This window comes from Lacerta agilis, chromosome 5, assembly GCF_009819535.1.
Source record: "Lacerta agilis isolate rLacAgi1 chromosome 5, rLacAgi1.pri, whole genome shotgun sequence".
NCBI lineage: Eukaryota > Metazoa > Chordata > Lepidosauria > Squamata > Lacertidae > Lacerta > Lacerta agilis.
The window spans coordinates 57,108,032-57,122,404 of NC_046316.1; the positions used below are offsets into that span (position 1 = coordinate 57,108,032).

Below are 14,373 nucleotides of genomic sequence, written 5' to 3' on the forward strand. Positions count from 1 at the left end.
AAATGCTGAGAAAGGGTTTACAGTTCTGTATCACTTATGCATAGCAATAGTCTTATGCTTAGCAATAGTCTTAACTCAATATATCAGTAAAAAAAGAAAGTTGAGCCTGTCAGACTCAATAGGTAGCAAGTTCCAGAGGTATTTCCTTTGTGTTTTGGTAAAGAATGCCAGCAACAGTCCCAGATCAACTTCAGCTGATAATACAAACCAAAAAATCCCAACAGGAAAAGACTCTTGTGATTTTATACCAATTAAGTGTTAAGTGGCTCTTTCTTGCTTGAGGGTGTTTGGCCTGAAGACAAGTACCACTACCTGTCCTGATGTGCAGAATGAGCAGCAATGCTTCTAATGGAAGGATACATTCTGCTTTACTGCTGCTGCATTGATTTGGAATTAAACATTCTCTAATAAAAAGATTATTCTATCCCTTAAAGCACTTAATCGTATAAGACAATTGGATTCTACTTGGGCAAGCTCTGGAAAGTTTTAACAAAATAAAATAAAAAATTGCTTCCAGTAGCACCTTAGAGACCAACTAAGTTAGTTCTTGGTATGAGCTTTTGTGTGCATGCACACTTCTTCAGATAAGTGTGCATGCACACGAAAGCTCATACCAAGAACTAACTTAGTTGGTCTCTAAGGTGCTACTGGAAGGAATTTTTATTTTATTTTGTTTTGACTATGGCAGACCAACACGGCTACCTACCTGTAACTGGAACTCTTGAAAGTTTTGTTTTTCAAAACTAGTAAAGTTCTGAAAGTACGGTGTTTTGTGATCCAAGTGTCCACCTTCCCCAGTGCCATGAATGAACAAAGGTGAAATGTTAAAAGTGAGTAAAGAGTGTTTCATCAAGCTGCTAGTCCAAATTCTTTGAATCAAATCTCTCATCATAAGCTACAATATATATCTGGGACCTGTGATTTATGTTACTTTTGCTTTAAACACATACCTGGATAAGCCAGCAGGAGACAAAATACAGTATTATCTGTGGAAACTCTTCGTTGTTCACTTCAGTGCCTCAGAGTTACCATGCAGAATTTGAGCTCTGGTTATTGTCAGGGTGGTCATGGCTGTGGCATAAAGACTCCTTATTTATGTGTGATTCTTGGATAACGGAGAACACGTTTGTGAATTCACATAAACATTCCTGTTTGTATCAATTGATAGCGGAATTTAAACCTCTCAAGCACATTGCATGCATGAGACACAATATCCAGTGCACAGGGCTATTGATGATACTATTTTAATGCACATTTGACCTACAGACCTATATGATAACTCACAAGTTAGTCCCACTGGTTTTTAAAGTGGGCTTATTTCCAAGTAGGGCTGGAACAATAGGGTACTCATTCATAATGCAAATCTAAACATCATAAGGATTGAGTCCCACTGAACCCTTTGCTTGTTTAAGTAATTGTATAAATATGCATGCTCTTGGAAATTGTAATGCATCATGCGTTCCTGAACTCAATATTATTACAGGTGCATACTTGCTCAAAGGCTGCAATCCTAACCTAAGGTTACCAGATTTTTTTCAATGAATCCGGGGATACTTTTCAACTTCAATGGATTTTGTATGGGGACTGATTTGTAAATCTGGGGACTGTCCCCGGGAAACGGGGACATCTGGTAACTTTATCCTAACCCCACTTACCTGGGAGTTAGCCCCAATGAAATCAGTGGACTCACAACAGGGACCCTTCCAATGCCACGTTCTCCCTCTTGCCCTCCTAGCCTACCTGCGGGTTCTGAACGTGGGTCACACTGTTGCATCTAACCCAACAATCCGTTTGCAACACGAACCGGCTCCCTGCCAGCTAGGTAGTTTTGAGGAGGAATGGGGGCCGTGAGCACACAACACGCCCCATGTTGCAGGACTCCTACCGTATAACCCCTGACTATCGGCCATGGCGGCTGCGCTTGAGGGGAGTGCAGTCCTCGAGGGCTGCCTATTACCCGTCGCGGCTTTAAGCGCCTTTGCGGGGGCTGCCTCGTTTTCTATCGGCAGACTTTGGGTACGCCCGACTCTTCAGTGGTCCAAGTTGCGGGGGTTTCAGCTCAGCGCTGCTGCTTCCTGGCCTAGAAACCTGCTTCCCTTGTATCAGAGGAGCACTAAATATATACAAATATTATTATTTTTATGAGGGCGGGCGATCGGGCGTCGTCTGTCGGGCCTGGATTCATTTACTGACAAGATCTTGCTAACAATCGCGAGAACCGTGTAAACCCCACTGGAAGGATTCACGCTTCGCAATCCTGAACATACTTGCTGGGGAGTAAGCCGCACTGAACGTAGTAGGATTTACTTCGGAGTAAGGGTCCCCAGGGCAACGCTGGGAGCGGACGCTTTGAGGCCGCGCCACCCTATCGCTCTGCTCCGCCAAGCTGATCCGGAGACAGAACACACCATGTTCAATATAGCCCGACACACATTTTTCCTTTCTCTCTCTTTCCTTCAGCACAAACCGAGGCGGTTTCCGAGCCGGCTCTCCCCCCGCCAGAGGGCGTCGCGGGCACCTGCTCAGGCCTCCTTCCTTCCTTTTCCGGCCGGCCGAGCGCTTCGGTTTTCAGTGGCTGGCTGAGGCGATGGCGGCCGGAGGTGCCGATGCTGTGGATGTGGAGGAGGATGCTTCTCAGCTCTTATTTCCCAAGGGTGAGCGGCTGGGCCCTCGGGGGGGGGGGTGCAGGAGACCCGAGGCGCCCCCGGCCTTGTTCCGGAGGAGACCTCGGCTTGTGAGGGAGTAAAGAAGCAGCAGGAGTCTTGCCTGGAGGGGAGCAACATTCCTCATTGTTGGCTGTAAAAAGCGCTCATGTGTCGCTAGCCTCATTCGCACCATACGTTGAAAGCGACATGGTACCGCTTTAATAATAATAATAATAATAATAATAATAATAATAATAATAATAATAATAATGGCTCCCCGCCGCCAAATAATTCGGGGAGCTGTGGTTTGTTAAGGGCAATGAGACTTGTTAGGAGACACCCCTATTTCCCCTCACGGAGCTATGGTTTCAGAGTGATTTTAACCAACAGTTCTTCACAGGGAACTCCGGAAATGGTGGCTCTGGATGGGGGAATAAGGGTCTCGGCGCCCTTAGCAAAACTACAGCTCCCGGAATTGTTTGCGGGAAGCCCTGTCTGCTTAACGTGGCACCATACTGGTTTTAAATGCACGGTGCGAATGTGCGTTTAATGTGAGTCTGCTCTCTATTCCTCTTGTCCGAGGCAAGTGGACGTGGTGCAGCAGTTTTGAAGTTGAGCATCTCTGGATGGGAGGCAGTTTAGTATTCTGTTGTATGCTACATATACAATTGTTATATAAACTGTAGATAAATATATGGGTCTGTTTCTGGGGTCATTGACATGCAGTTACTTTGATTGTTGGTTTATAGTTCACACTCAGAACAGCTGCCTTGAGCAACCAACAAAACAGTACGTTTGTTTTGTTTGCCTTTTGTCTTTAAAAGCAGTATAGGGTGCCTTCTGCATTCCAAAGCGATCTGAGCCCTTTTTTAACATTCAAGTTTTAAATGTGCTAGTACTTTAGAAATATTTTCACATTTACATGTGTATTGAAGTATTCTGGAGAAGCATGTGACAGTACTGCACAAATAATTGAGCTGGAGAATGATCTCCTTTTTGTATATTTGGCAGGATGGGCCAGATAATTATTATTGTCTTTACATCAAGAGGTATAATCTGTGTATAACTGGATCTTAATGTGGGGTAGTAGAATAGATGGTACCACTTCAGTCATGTGTTTGAATGCTCCCACAGGTACAGCAAAGAGAGGATTGAGCTAGAATCTTTCTTTCATATGTTTTCTTAATGGAGTGAGTGGGTTTTATGTGTCAGATCATTCAAAAATAGTATTCTTTACCCACCACCTGAAGTGCTGCTATCATATGTGTACCCCGGCTTAAGTGTTACCAGTGGTGGTGTGTTTCTCTGTGCCCTTTGAACTATCAGTTTCTTCCTCACTCATCTTTGCATATAGAATTTGAGACTGCCGAAACCCTTCTAAATTCAGAAGTGCACATGCTTCTTGAACATCGGAAACAGCAGAATGAGAGTGCAGAAGATGAGCAGGAGCTCTCAGAAGTATTCATGAAAACCTTGAACTATACTGCACGCTTCAGCCGCTTCAAAAACCGGGAGACTATTGCTAGTGTCCGCAGGTGAATAATTTTTCAAATAAATTATTTTTCATAGGCTAATGTGAGAGTGAATGCAAAAGAAGCTGAACAAATAAAACCTTTTCCCAAATGCAAATACATTTATTTCTAGCATTAAATAAAGTTATTTTGTAAGTTGGTTTTATTTCACAATTGAAAGTAATGTGCAGGTGTGACATCTGTTGAGTCCTTTTAGCATCATATTTGCATTAAATTGAGAGTAGCATTGTTTCTACATGTGAATGAAGAATAGCATTTCCTAGACCGCTCTTTGTCTAAAGCCCCCTGGTCTGCTTCAGATTTAAAAGTCTATAACACGTAATATTAAACTATAGTTTAATGCTATATGCATGACCAGGAATGAGCTCACGCAAGTCTCAGATTTGCATGCTCCCTCTTCCTATGTGGCCTGGGGGAGAATTTTGACAGTATTTCATTTTCATTTGTTAGAATCCTGACTTGTAAATGCATAGAAACCAGATTTTGTTATAAACCATGACATCTGGTTTATATGCAATGGCAAGCTGGGTTTCTTGGAAGCAAAACTAGACACTGCTGAAGTTCTCCCCCTGGTCATGCAGGCAGAAGAGAGTGAAAGGAGGAGCGTGAGAGCCTGAGTATCACTTTGGTTCATCTCAGTTCATGCTAAGCCATAGAACCTAGAGCAAAGCTTTCCAAACTGTGTCGCGACATGTTAGTGTGTCAGCTGCAGTGTGTAGGTATGTCACGTGAACGCTCCCCGTGCTCCTCCTGGGGCTGGAAAGGGGTTAGTTTAACCTCTGGTTTGCTAGTAAAACTGAATTACTGTGTTGCGAAACGATGCTTATGTAGTTCGTAGGATTATAACTCACAAGATTTATCACTTTCAGTCTTGTAAGGGTAGGATTCAACATTCCTTCCGCTAGCCTGAAGAAGTGTGCATGCACACGAAAGCTCATACCAAGAACAAAACTAGTTGGTCTCTAAGGTGCTACTGGAAGGAATTTTTTTTATTTTGAGTTGCCTCTTAAGCTGAAGAATTACCAACATTACTTATCTACCCTAGCTTGGGCCATACTTTGTTTGGTTGCATCTATTGGGCAGATGTACAGATCTCCACCACCCTGTACTAATCTAACTGGACAATATGGCTGAAGGATCTGATGCTGTGCTGATTTTTCTCTTCCACGTGGTAGTGACTGATAACTGGGACACTATTCCTAACCAGCATTGAATAGGAAATAGGCTAATACTATATGCAAATGTAATCACTGACTGCCAGCAGCTTCAGAGCCACAGTGGGAAAGGGCTTCCCTAATGGTAAAATTCCTAAAGACATCTGATGGTTCACTGTGGGAAGCAGGGTGCTGGTGTAGATAGCTAATTGAGCTGATTCAAAAGAGCTATTGTTTTTCCGGTTTCAATTAATTTTTGCTCAGTATAAGCATGATTCCTTCTAGAGCCCATGATTTTAAACTTTTGTCTCTTATCTATTTATCATAATTCTTGCACATCCTCGAAAGTGTTCGCTGATTCTGTTCTCTGTTAGTGGCTGTGTGTGCTTTTTTGTCAAAGCACTCCATGTTTCAAAGTTGTTATAGGCAATGGGTTGCCACTTGTCCAAGCAGTTTCTTCTTTGCCATTTATAACAATAACCATGTGATTCTGCATATCTCCTCAGAAGTAAGTCCCATTAAGTTCAATGGGGCTTACTCAAAGGTATGTGGGAATAGAATTGCTGCCTAAATAGATGTGGAGTTGGTACTTACTTACATTTATTAAAAGCAGTGTGAATAGACAGAAACATTTGGAAATCTAGTGGGTTCCGTCTTGTTGATGGAAATGCCATCCTTCTGAAATCCTAACCAGATTTGTTAAAGAAGTAACTTTCAGTTAAAATTAGCTATCTATCTATCTAGGAATACTAATTTTGGTGGAGTAAATAGTAAGCAACAGTTACTTTTTCTTTGAAGCATGTTGTTACAATATTTTAGTACTTAATACTTTTAGTATTTTTGTGATACTTATATACTCTTTTCATAGACTGTATATACCAGGCATAGGCAAACTTGGCCCTCCAGATGTTTTGCGACTACAGCTCCCATCAACCCTAGCTAACAGGACCAATGGTCAGGAATGATGGGAGTTGTAGTCCTAAAACATCTGGAGGACCAAGTTTGCCTTTGCCTGATATATGCTTGGGGGGGGGGGGCGAATGCCTAATCCTTTTTGAGTAGCTGTACTGTTTTTTCTGCAACTTCTGTTCTCTCCTGTATTCCATTTTTTACATACATAGTTTATTTTATTTGTTCCTGCAGTTTGTTACTCCAGAAGAAGCTCCATAAATTTGAATTGGCGTGTTTAGCTAATTTATGTCCTGAGACAGCTGAGGAGGCCAAAGCTTTAATTCCCAGGTGAGTCATCCCAGGTGAAAGGATTCACTTCATGTTCCAAAGGGTTTGTAAAGCATGAACAACTAAAAAGTCAGAGTAATGGTTCTATAGTTGGATTTAAGGTTAGCATACCAGCCAATTAACTGGTATATATATTTTCAATTGACTGCCTATTATTTTGACCATGATCAAGCATCTCTTGAAGCCCTGATATTTGAAGAAGTGGCCTGCTGCCTATTTAGCTCAACTGTCTTTTAAAAACTAGTTATCTTTTTAAATAATTGCTGATACTATGTTTTGTTCTTATTTCTTTTTTTAATGTAATTTATAGCTTTACCTTTGTAGGATAACGCCCAAAAGTACAATCCACATTTGCAGAAATCTTACCTGACATTGGCTACACTGAGACAATCCTCCAGACCATAATCAAATCAGATATGAGCCCTGTGCTCTTAACATTCCCCCTCACCATGCAACTTAATACATTATTCATAGTTTTTCCCTTTCAGGAAAGCTTGAGCATCAACCCTTAAAAAAGAGAGAGAGAAACTTAACAATTGCTTGCTCCTGTCTTTCAGCTTAGAGGGTCGGTTTGAAGATGAAGAGTTGCAGCAGATTCTTGATGACATTCAGACCAAGCGAAGTTTTCAGTATTAGAAGGAACAACCAGACCCTCCATACTCTGCATCTCTGGACCAGTCCTGACTATCCATCGACAGAAAAGAGAAGCTGATGTAGGGTGTTGACATGCTTTTAAAAAGGGTTTCTTGGCTCTTTGGACTTGTTGAATGTTGAGAGAGTTGGCAAGACTAATGTGGTATGAGCCACAGAACTCTGAAAAGTTTGCCTTGTTTAGTTTAATATTTGTTTCCAAACTTTGTCTTCCTCCTGGGAATATACAGAATGCTTATGGGGCCAGACAGAATGAACATACGTTGCCCAAGATAGGAGAAACTTTTCCTATTATATTTTGAGAATTGTAATAGTAGAATCAGGATAGATAAATTTGTGTGGTTTTTTATGTGTTTGATCAAAAGCCTGTGTTTTTCTCTTCAACCATAATTTTGTACAATTGTTTGTGAATTAAAGTATAGTATTTCTAATGAGGAGTCTGTGATTTGTGAATGTTCGCATTCACTCATTGTTTATACAAAAGTCCTGTTGTCTGAGGAAATGCTCTGCAAGTGGTGGATGAACACAAGGAGCTGGAGGAATTTGTTGGATTATTAAACTGCATATAATATTTTTGCTGTATGTTGGTAAATTGATGTAAAGTTATTTAATTTGTATACATACATTGCTATAAACAATAATTGCACATACAATATATGTATGTTGGAGAGAGACAAAAATAATACTTTTGTGTTTTGGGAAATGTGACTGGAAATGTCAAACTGGGTGAAACTTCTGGCAGAACCATGGGGCTCATAAAGGTAGAAACATGATCCATGCCCTACACTTAGGCAGAAATGCACTAATGCTACAGAAATTGCATGTTACAATACGTCAGTCAGCTGTCATAAATGATAAGATGTACTTCATCCAGCTGGCAACAGTGACTGAGGAATGAGTCGGCTTACTCCATTCCCCCACCTGCAGAATCACTTCTAATGGTATTTTTTTATTCGTTACTTTTATTTATTAACAGCATATATATGCCACCCAATAACAGTAGCCTACAAGCATTAAAACATTAAAATACAACAATAAGTTGTGAAAGGTTTGCTGAACTAGTCTCTGACCAAGTGAATAAAACAGGGGAAAAGTCAGGAGTAATAAGCTCAGGATTTAGTAAAAAATATCAGTGTGTACAGAAGCAAACAGGTTGAAGCAATCTGATACATCTTGATTAAATTTTTCTTTCTGCCAAACAGTAACCAATAATCATCACTCATAAGCTGCAGCAGTGGAATGATTACTCTGGAAAAGCTTATATATGAAACCACTTGTTTTTGTACCAAAAACAGTATTTAATTTGTCAAAGAGTATCAAGATTTTTTTTAGAGACGTAAAACCTTGTCAAAATTTGGTCTGATATTAATCCACTGAGAATCACATTGAATTTATTTTTCTTGTTGGATCTTGCTTGAAAACTACGCATGCAATACCACCAGTCATAACAGCTTCCATAAGGTTTTTGTCTTGTGCTTGAAATATTTAAAGTTGTGGGTTTTTTGTGGGGGGGGGGGGCTGCCCATTTTTTCTGCATAATGTTTTGTAAACATAAAATCCTAAACTTCTTGGATTCTACCTTTTCCAGATCTATTAGTAAAAGTTGGGGGGGGAGGGGAATAAACCCTCTGGGCTATTCCAATGCAAATATTAAACTAAATTTGGAGAATGAGAGCTACATTATACTACACTAATAGTGGCCGGATTCTTTTGCCCTTTTGGAGATGCTTCCTATTCCCTTAGTTATCTTTCCAAACTGTGTGTTGTGACACATTAGTGTCTCAGCTGCAGTGTGTAGGTGTGTCCCTATACATTTCATTATTAAATTTATGTATGTTTCTGTATCTCTTACAAGGGGTTAGTTTAACCTCCGGTTTGCTAGTAAAACTGAATTACTGGGTCACAAAATGATGCATGTATAAAAAGTGTGTCGCCAACATGAAAAGTTTGGAAAGCTCTGCATTAGTTCCCATCTGTACTAAGCTGAGGCTTTTAAATTATCTCGTACAGAAGCTATTACCAACTGACAGAGCAGGAACCACATCTTTTTATTGCCATGGAAGTGGGGATTAGTTTTGTTTTGACTGCAATAGAAGACAAACCAAGGGCTGGCGTAGATTTGTGCTCATTACTGGAGCATATATAAGGGATACAAAGAGACTTAGGATGTGGCAACCTTGCACCTGCCCTGGCTCATTCCATTGGCAATACACACCAAGTTTCCATGCGCAATGTGGTCTTGATACTTCACCTCCATTTGCACTGGCTACCTATGCCCCTTAAGCTGTCTTGCTATGGTTACCTTTACCTTTTTACCTGCTATGGTTAGGATTGGTTCCTTAACCCCCTAGTTTTTATCTGCTGCAGAAAATTGTGCAAATTGGCCTTCCCATCTTGTATTTTTACATCCCAATCCTATGAATTATTAGGCTTGCCTAAGTCTGCTGACTGCATTAGAGGAGATGATAGAAAACCATTGAGAAAACCATTGATTTCTTGTGATGATTGAGATACCTCATTAATTAATTCTTTGTAAACTACTTTGCGGGCTTTTTTATTGCACCTTACAATCCTCTCCTCTTTAAAAAACGATTTATGTACGTGTAGGGTTTCCTTTCTCCCTTCTCTCTGCACCCCCCCCCCCCAATCTTGTTTTTTCCTGCCAGGAGATCAAGGGAGGGGTGCCTGTGGTCCGTCAGGTGTCATTGGGCTCCAACTTCCACCATCCCTGGCCATTGTCCATGCTGGCTGGGGCTGGAACACTCCTTTTCTTATTCCTCTTCTGGACTATAATCAGCACAGAAATAATCATAAAAGTCAAAGAATCACCACTATTTGGAGACCTTTTGGGAAGTCTAATAAGATGCTGCTCCCGGTCCCCTACTCCCTGGCCAGCTTTCCATGGTAAGCCCTTCCCTTTCCTCCACAGCAGCCGGAAGCCAGTCGCAAGAAGATGTCGTCGCTTCAGAAGAGGCACGCGCATGCTCAGCGCCTTCGCTCTCCTCCCTCCCTTTGGCTGGCGCCCGCGCGCGCGCGCGATGACGTCGTTCATGTGCACCGCCTCCGGTCGCTGGTGGGGAAGATGGCGGATGGTGGCGACGGCTCGTGAGGCAGCAGCTTCCGGGATAGGCGAGCTCTAGGTTTTTGGACCCCGCGTACGGGGCTCTGTGAGCGGCTGCTTTGTGAGTTTTTCTCCTTGAGGCGATTGGGTGACCTGGCGGTGGGGAGGCGGGGGTGCGGGAGGGAAGGAACCCCGGCGACCCGGAAGACCGCCGCGGCTTCCGCCATCTTTAGGCCGCGAGAGGTGCCGCTGTTACGCTATTGGCGGCGGAGGGGCCTGTGGCTGAAAGCCGGGTTAGGAGGAGGACGTTGTGAGGAGAGCGGGAGAGAAGCCGGCGTGGGGTTAGGAGCGAAAGTTTGAAAAGAGCCGCAAAGTCTTCAGTCAAAGCCCGGTAGGGGAAAGCCGACCATCTATCTGCCCTGCTGTTTCGGGCGCAATAAGTGATTTCGGCCTCGCCCTAAGATCCACAAGAGTAGCTGAAGAGTGCCTTGGGTGTAGGGTAGCAGCTGTGTGTGGGATCTGCGTTTTGGGATCCTTTCCATTCAGAGCGCACCTCAGCCACTCACTGGCTAGGTGTCCCTAAGATCAACGCCGCCTTACCAACCTCATCTCCTCGTTTGTAAAGGGTGGGGGTGTGATTATGACAGGCCACCTTACAGGGGTGTTGTAAGGGCCAATCACTTGTAGATGTGTAGGACGGTTTAGGGACCTTTAACGTATGCTAGGTAGATGATAAATACAAGCTTCATATAATTATTTTGGAGTGTAACTTCTTGGTGTACGACCATGCAGGGTTTTAAGTAGCATTAGATTTAAGCAAAACAAGTAGCACCTATAACTGTAAGAACAAGGTCAGGCTGCATTCCCGAGTGCACTATTTGGCAGAAGCTCAATTGAGTACAATGGGACCTAATTTGAATAAGCATGCATAGGATTGTGCAGTTACTGTCAATTGTTAGTTTAATAACCAATAAGAGGTATTAACAAGAATAATACTTTTGCATTTTTTAAATGTTAGAACAGCATATGCACTGAGAAATTCAATGCAAGTTCCAGAAATTGATTAGGATCAGATTTTTTACAAGTTACACTCTTACTTTGAATAAGTACTTGCTAACTTATTTTATCAAGAAGTCATAATTCCACAATTTTCAAAAATACTCAGTATGTGAGTAGGATCATGCTCAGACAACATTCCTGCCATGTACTACTTGACCTGCATGCATTTGTTATAAAGCCTGTAGCTGTCTAGTTTCTAGTACTGTATATGCAGTATTAAAGTAAATTTCACATGTTCCCAGAATTCAGGTGTTTACTGTAGAATTAACTGAAACTTAATACCACAGACTGTTTCAGTTGTGTGAAATGTTTCAGTGGTGCAGGAAGGTAGGATGTAAGTTTTAAAGTAAATAAATTTAAGACAAACCTTACATTTTTGCTGGTAAGCCATAAAGTTTTGTTCATCTTAAAGTAGAACATTAATAAACCAATAAAATGCTGAAGATTTTCTTCTAATGCTTATTAATCATACATAGTTTACACTTCAAATGGAATAGTTTAATCTGTTAATTGAAATAGTAGCTAACATTCAAATATGTAAATAAGATACCCTTTGAAATAGTCATGTATTAAATTCCATGTTACATAATTCTGCAAAAGGAATTAATTTGAGTTCTTAATTTTGAGCTTTTATTTTTATTCCTGAAATTTGGATATAAAGCTAATTTGTATTAATTTCAGTTGTTATGCAAACAAAACCAATGGGGAGTGGAATGCCCAGAGAATGCATAGTTGGTACACTTATTGAGCAATCCTAACTAGGCATATATGCAAGGATTTCCAGGAAACAGACATGCTGGTATATATCTTATGTAAGTTGAATTGCACCCTAACTGCTGCTGGCCAGGGTGGCACAGCCAGAGTTTGGGTGTCCAATATAAACCTTCATTTTCTGACCTTTCCTTGCCTCTAGTAATTACAGTTGCATTTTTGGTGGTATAAATTAGAGCAAGTTCTGTGCATGGGACAAATGAACGAAGGAAATTGGGACACCATGTAAGTTTTTTATCTCTCTGTTCAAGACATCCACCCCACCCTTAACATACACTATTTTGTCCTTTAATTCTGGTAGCTTAATTTGTCTCAATAGGGCTCTCCTTTTGCCAGAGTTAGTAGATATGCCAGGGTAAGTAATGTGCACTGGCCTAAGTGTGCAGTCAGCGAGTGGAGAGTTATATCTCATCCCAATCTCTCCCACTTGGTGTATTTGGGGGTTAGGATTGCACATTTAAATCTTGGCATGTTGAAATATTCACTTTGTCAAACAGGCTATGACGAATACCATCACATTGCATGCTCTCTTTAGTCATCCATATGTAAAAAAAAAAGCAGGAGTATCAATACTACCCACTGGAATCAAAGTTGCTCTATAATTTTTTTTAATTACAAGTCTGCTGCTCATTAAGTTCTGCCTTCACTTTACTGAAATAGTCTAACAATGCCGGGCTAGATCCAGTAGTGACTTTCTGCTCACAGAGGCTTGCTTTCTATTAATGGAAAGAATTTTGGTCCAACAGAGACTCACATAATGGGAGAGGTGATTTTTGATAGTTCTCCTTTCCCGCCTGCAGTGCCCTCCCAACTGTTCCAGAGGGATCTCCAACCCTCTTGAATATATTTGAAAGGGGAATTGGCAAAATTTTCTTCCCCACCCTTTCTTCAGTCAGTGGATGATAGGAGCACCCTTCCTGTGGCCATAACTGGATCCAACCTGCTTGTTTGCCTCACAGACAGTTCCTCTCTGCTTTATAGAGGGGAAAAAATCATGCATATATTTACTTCAACTAATAATAATAATATTTACAGAATATGTAAAAACATAATAAAAAACATCAACATCAAAAACCCCTGATACAGGAATGCCTTCAGGTGTCTTCTAAAAGTTGTGTAATTCTTTTAAAAATAATAATACTGTTTTTATTTAAGTTGTGTAATTCTTTATCTCCTTGACATCTGAAGGGAAGGCATTCCACTGGGAGGGCGCCACTACTGAGAAGGCCCTCTGCCTGGTTCCCTGTAACTTCATTTCTCGCAGTGAGGGAACTAGCAGAAGACCCTCAGAGGAGGACCTCAGTGTCCAGAAGGGCTATTTCAGGTATACTGGGCTGAGGCCATTTAGGTCACCACATGCTTTGTTACTGAGAACTTTGTCAGTTGGAGTGCTGCTGTTCCTGACTGATACTTTCAAAATGTCTTCTGTTTGGAAGTCCCTTACCAATGGCTCGCTCCACTCTTCACCCCATCCTGCATCAGAATGCAGAAGGTGTTGAGGGTGATTCAGGGTGTATCATTGTTTGGTCTGGAAGATGTCTAACTTTTTTCTCTATTTTTTGTCGTGGTCTTGTGGGTCACCTCAAGGCACACTAGGGATCAGAGTCATTGTTTATTTTAAATAGAATTACTTGAAGATCCAATTAATTGCAGAATGGTTTTATTATAAGTACAATATCTGTAAGACTATAATTTTAGCATAAAAAATTAGAAAGGCCCAACTAATCAGATGAGGAATCAGATCTAGCAGACAAATTATACAGTTTTGAAATTTGTCTCAATGTTTCATCACTCCCCTGAAAATTAGATTTGGTGTGACTTATTAATTAGTTGTCTTCAACAGTGTATTGAGACACTGTGGGGTGAGGTGATTGTTGGACTAGGTTTGAGAAGATCCAGGTTCAAATCCCTGCTAAGCCATAAAGCATTTTAGACCAGTCACTATAACTGAAGACCAATCTACCTCACAGAGTTGTGAGGATAACATGAAACTATAGAAACCATCTACCCTGTCTTGAGATTCTTGGAGGAAAAGTATTTTTTGGCCCATAAGACGCATCTATTTTTAAAGGGGGAAAACCAGGGGATTTTTTCCCCTGGTTTTCCTCCTCTAAAAGGCTGGGAGGGGGAGCGAAGGAGGCAGCAGCGGCGGAGGGACTGGGAGAGGAACATGCTATGGGCCTCCCCTGTCTCCCCCACCCTGCCGACACTGGTGAAAGTGGGGCGGAGAAAGGGGAAGCCCAGTAGCGATGCTGTAGGGC

General features: G+C 41.5%; 2 protein-coding genes across 2 annotated transcripts in view; both read left to right on the top strand.

The window, feature by feature from the left end:
• The first annotated feature begins 2,522 nt into the window (after positions 1-2,522).
• POLR2D (RNA polymerase II subunit D) lies at positions 2,523-7,874 on the top strand. The gene is made up of 4 exons (XM_033149971.1): positions 2,523-2,654; positions 4,000-4,180; positions 6,475-6,570; positions 7,128-7,874. Exons 1-4 carry the CDS (start codon positions 2,588-2,590, stop codon positions 7,204-7,206), a joined length of 423 nt encoding a protein of 140 aa, XP_033005862.1. The 5' UTR covers positions 2,523-2,587; the 3' UTR covers positions 7,207-7,874.
• Positions 7,875-10,245: 2,371 nt separating this feature from the next.
• Positions 10,246-14,373, top strand: part of WDR33 (WD repeat domain 33) — a 48,641-nt gene continuing 44,513 nt past the window's right edge. The window contains exon 1 of the mRNA XM_033149972.1: positions 10,246-10,403. The gene's annotated coding sequence lies outside the window, so the exon portion shown is untranslated. The remainder of the gene's footprint in view (positions 10,404-14,373) is intronic.

Bases quoted from the DNA above. Each gene is read 5' to 3' on its own strand.
- POLR2D (XM_033149971.1), top strand. From the start codon at position 2,588: ATGGCGGCCGGAGGTGCCGATGCTGTGGATGTGGAGGAGGATGCTTCT. The intron at 4,181-6,474 runs GTGAATAATTTT...TTGTTCCTGCAG, and splicing joins ACTATTGCTAGTGTCCGCAG to TTTGTTACTCCAGAAGAAGC. The intron at 6,571-7,127 runs GTGAGTCATCCC...CCTGTCTTTCAG, and splicing joins GCCAAAGCTTTAATTCCCAG to CTTAGAGGGTCGGTTTGAAG.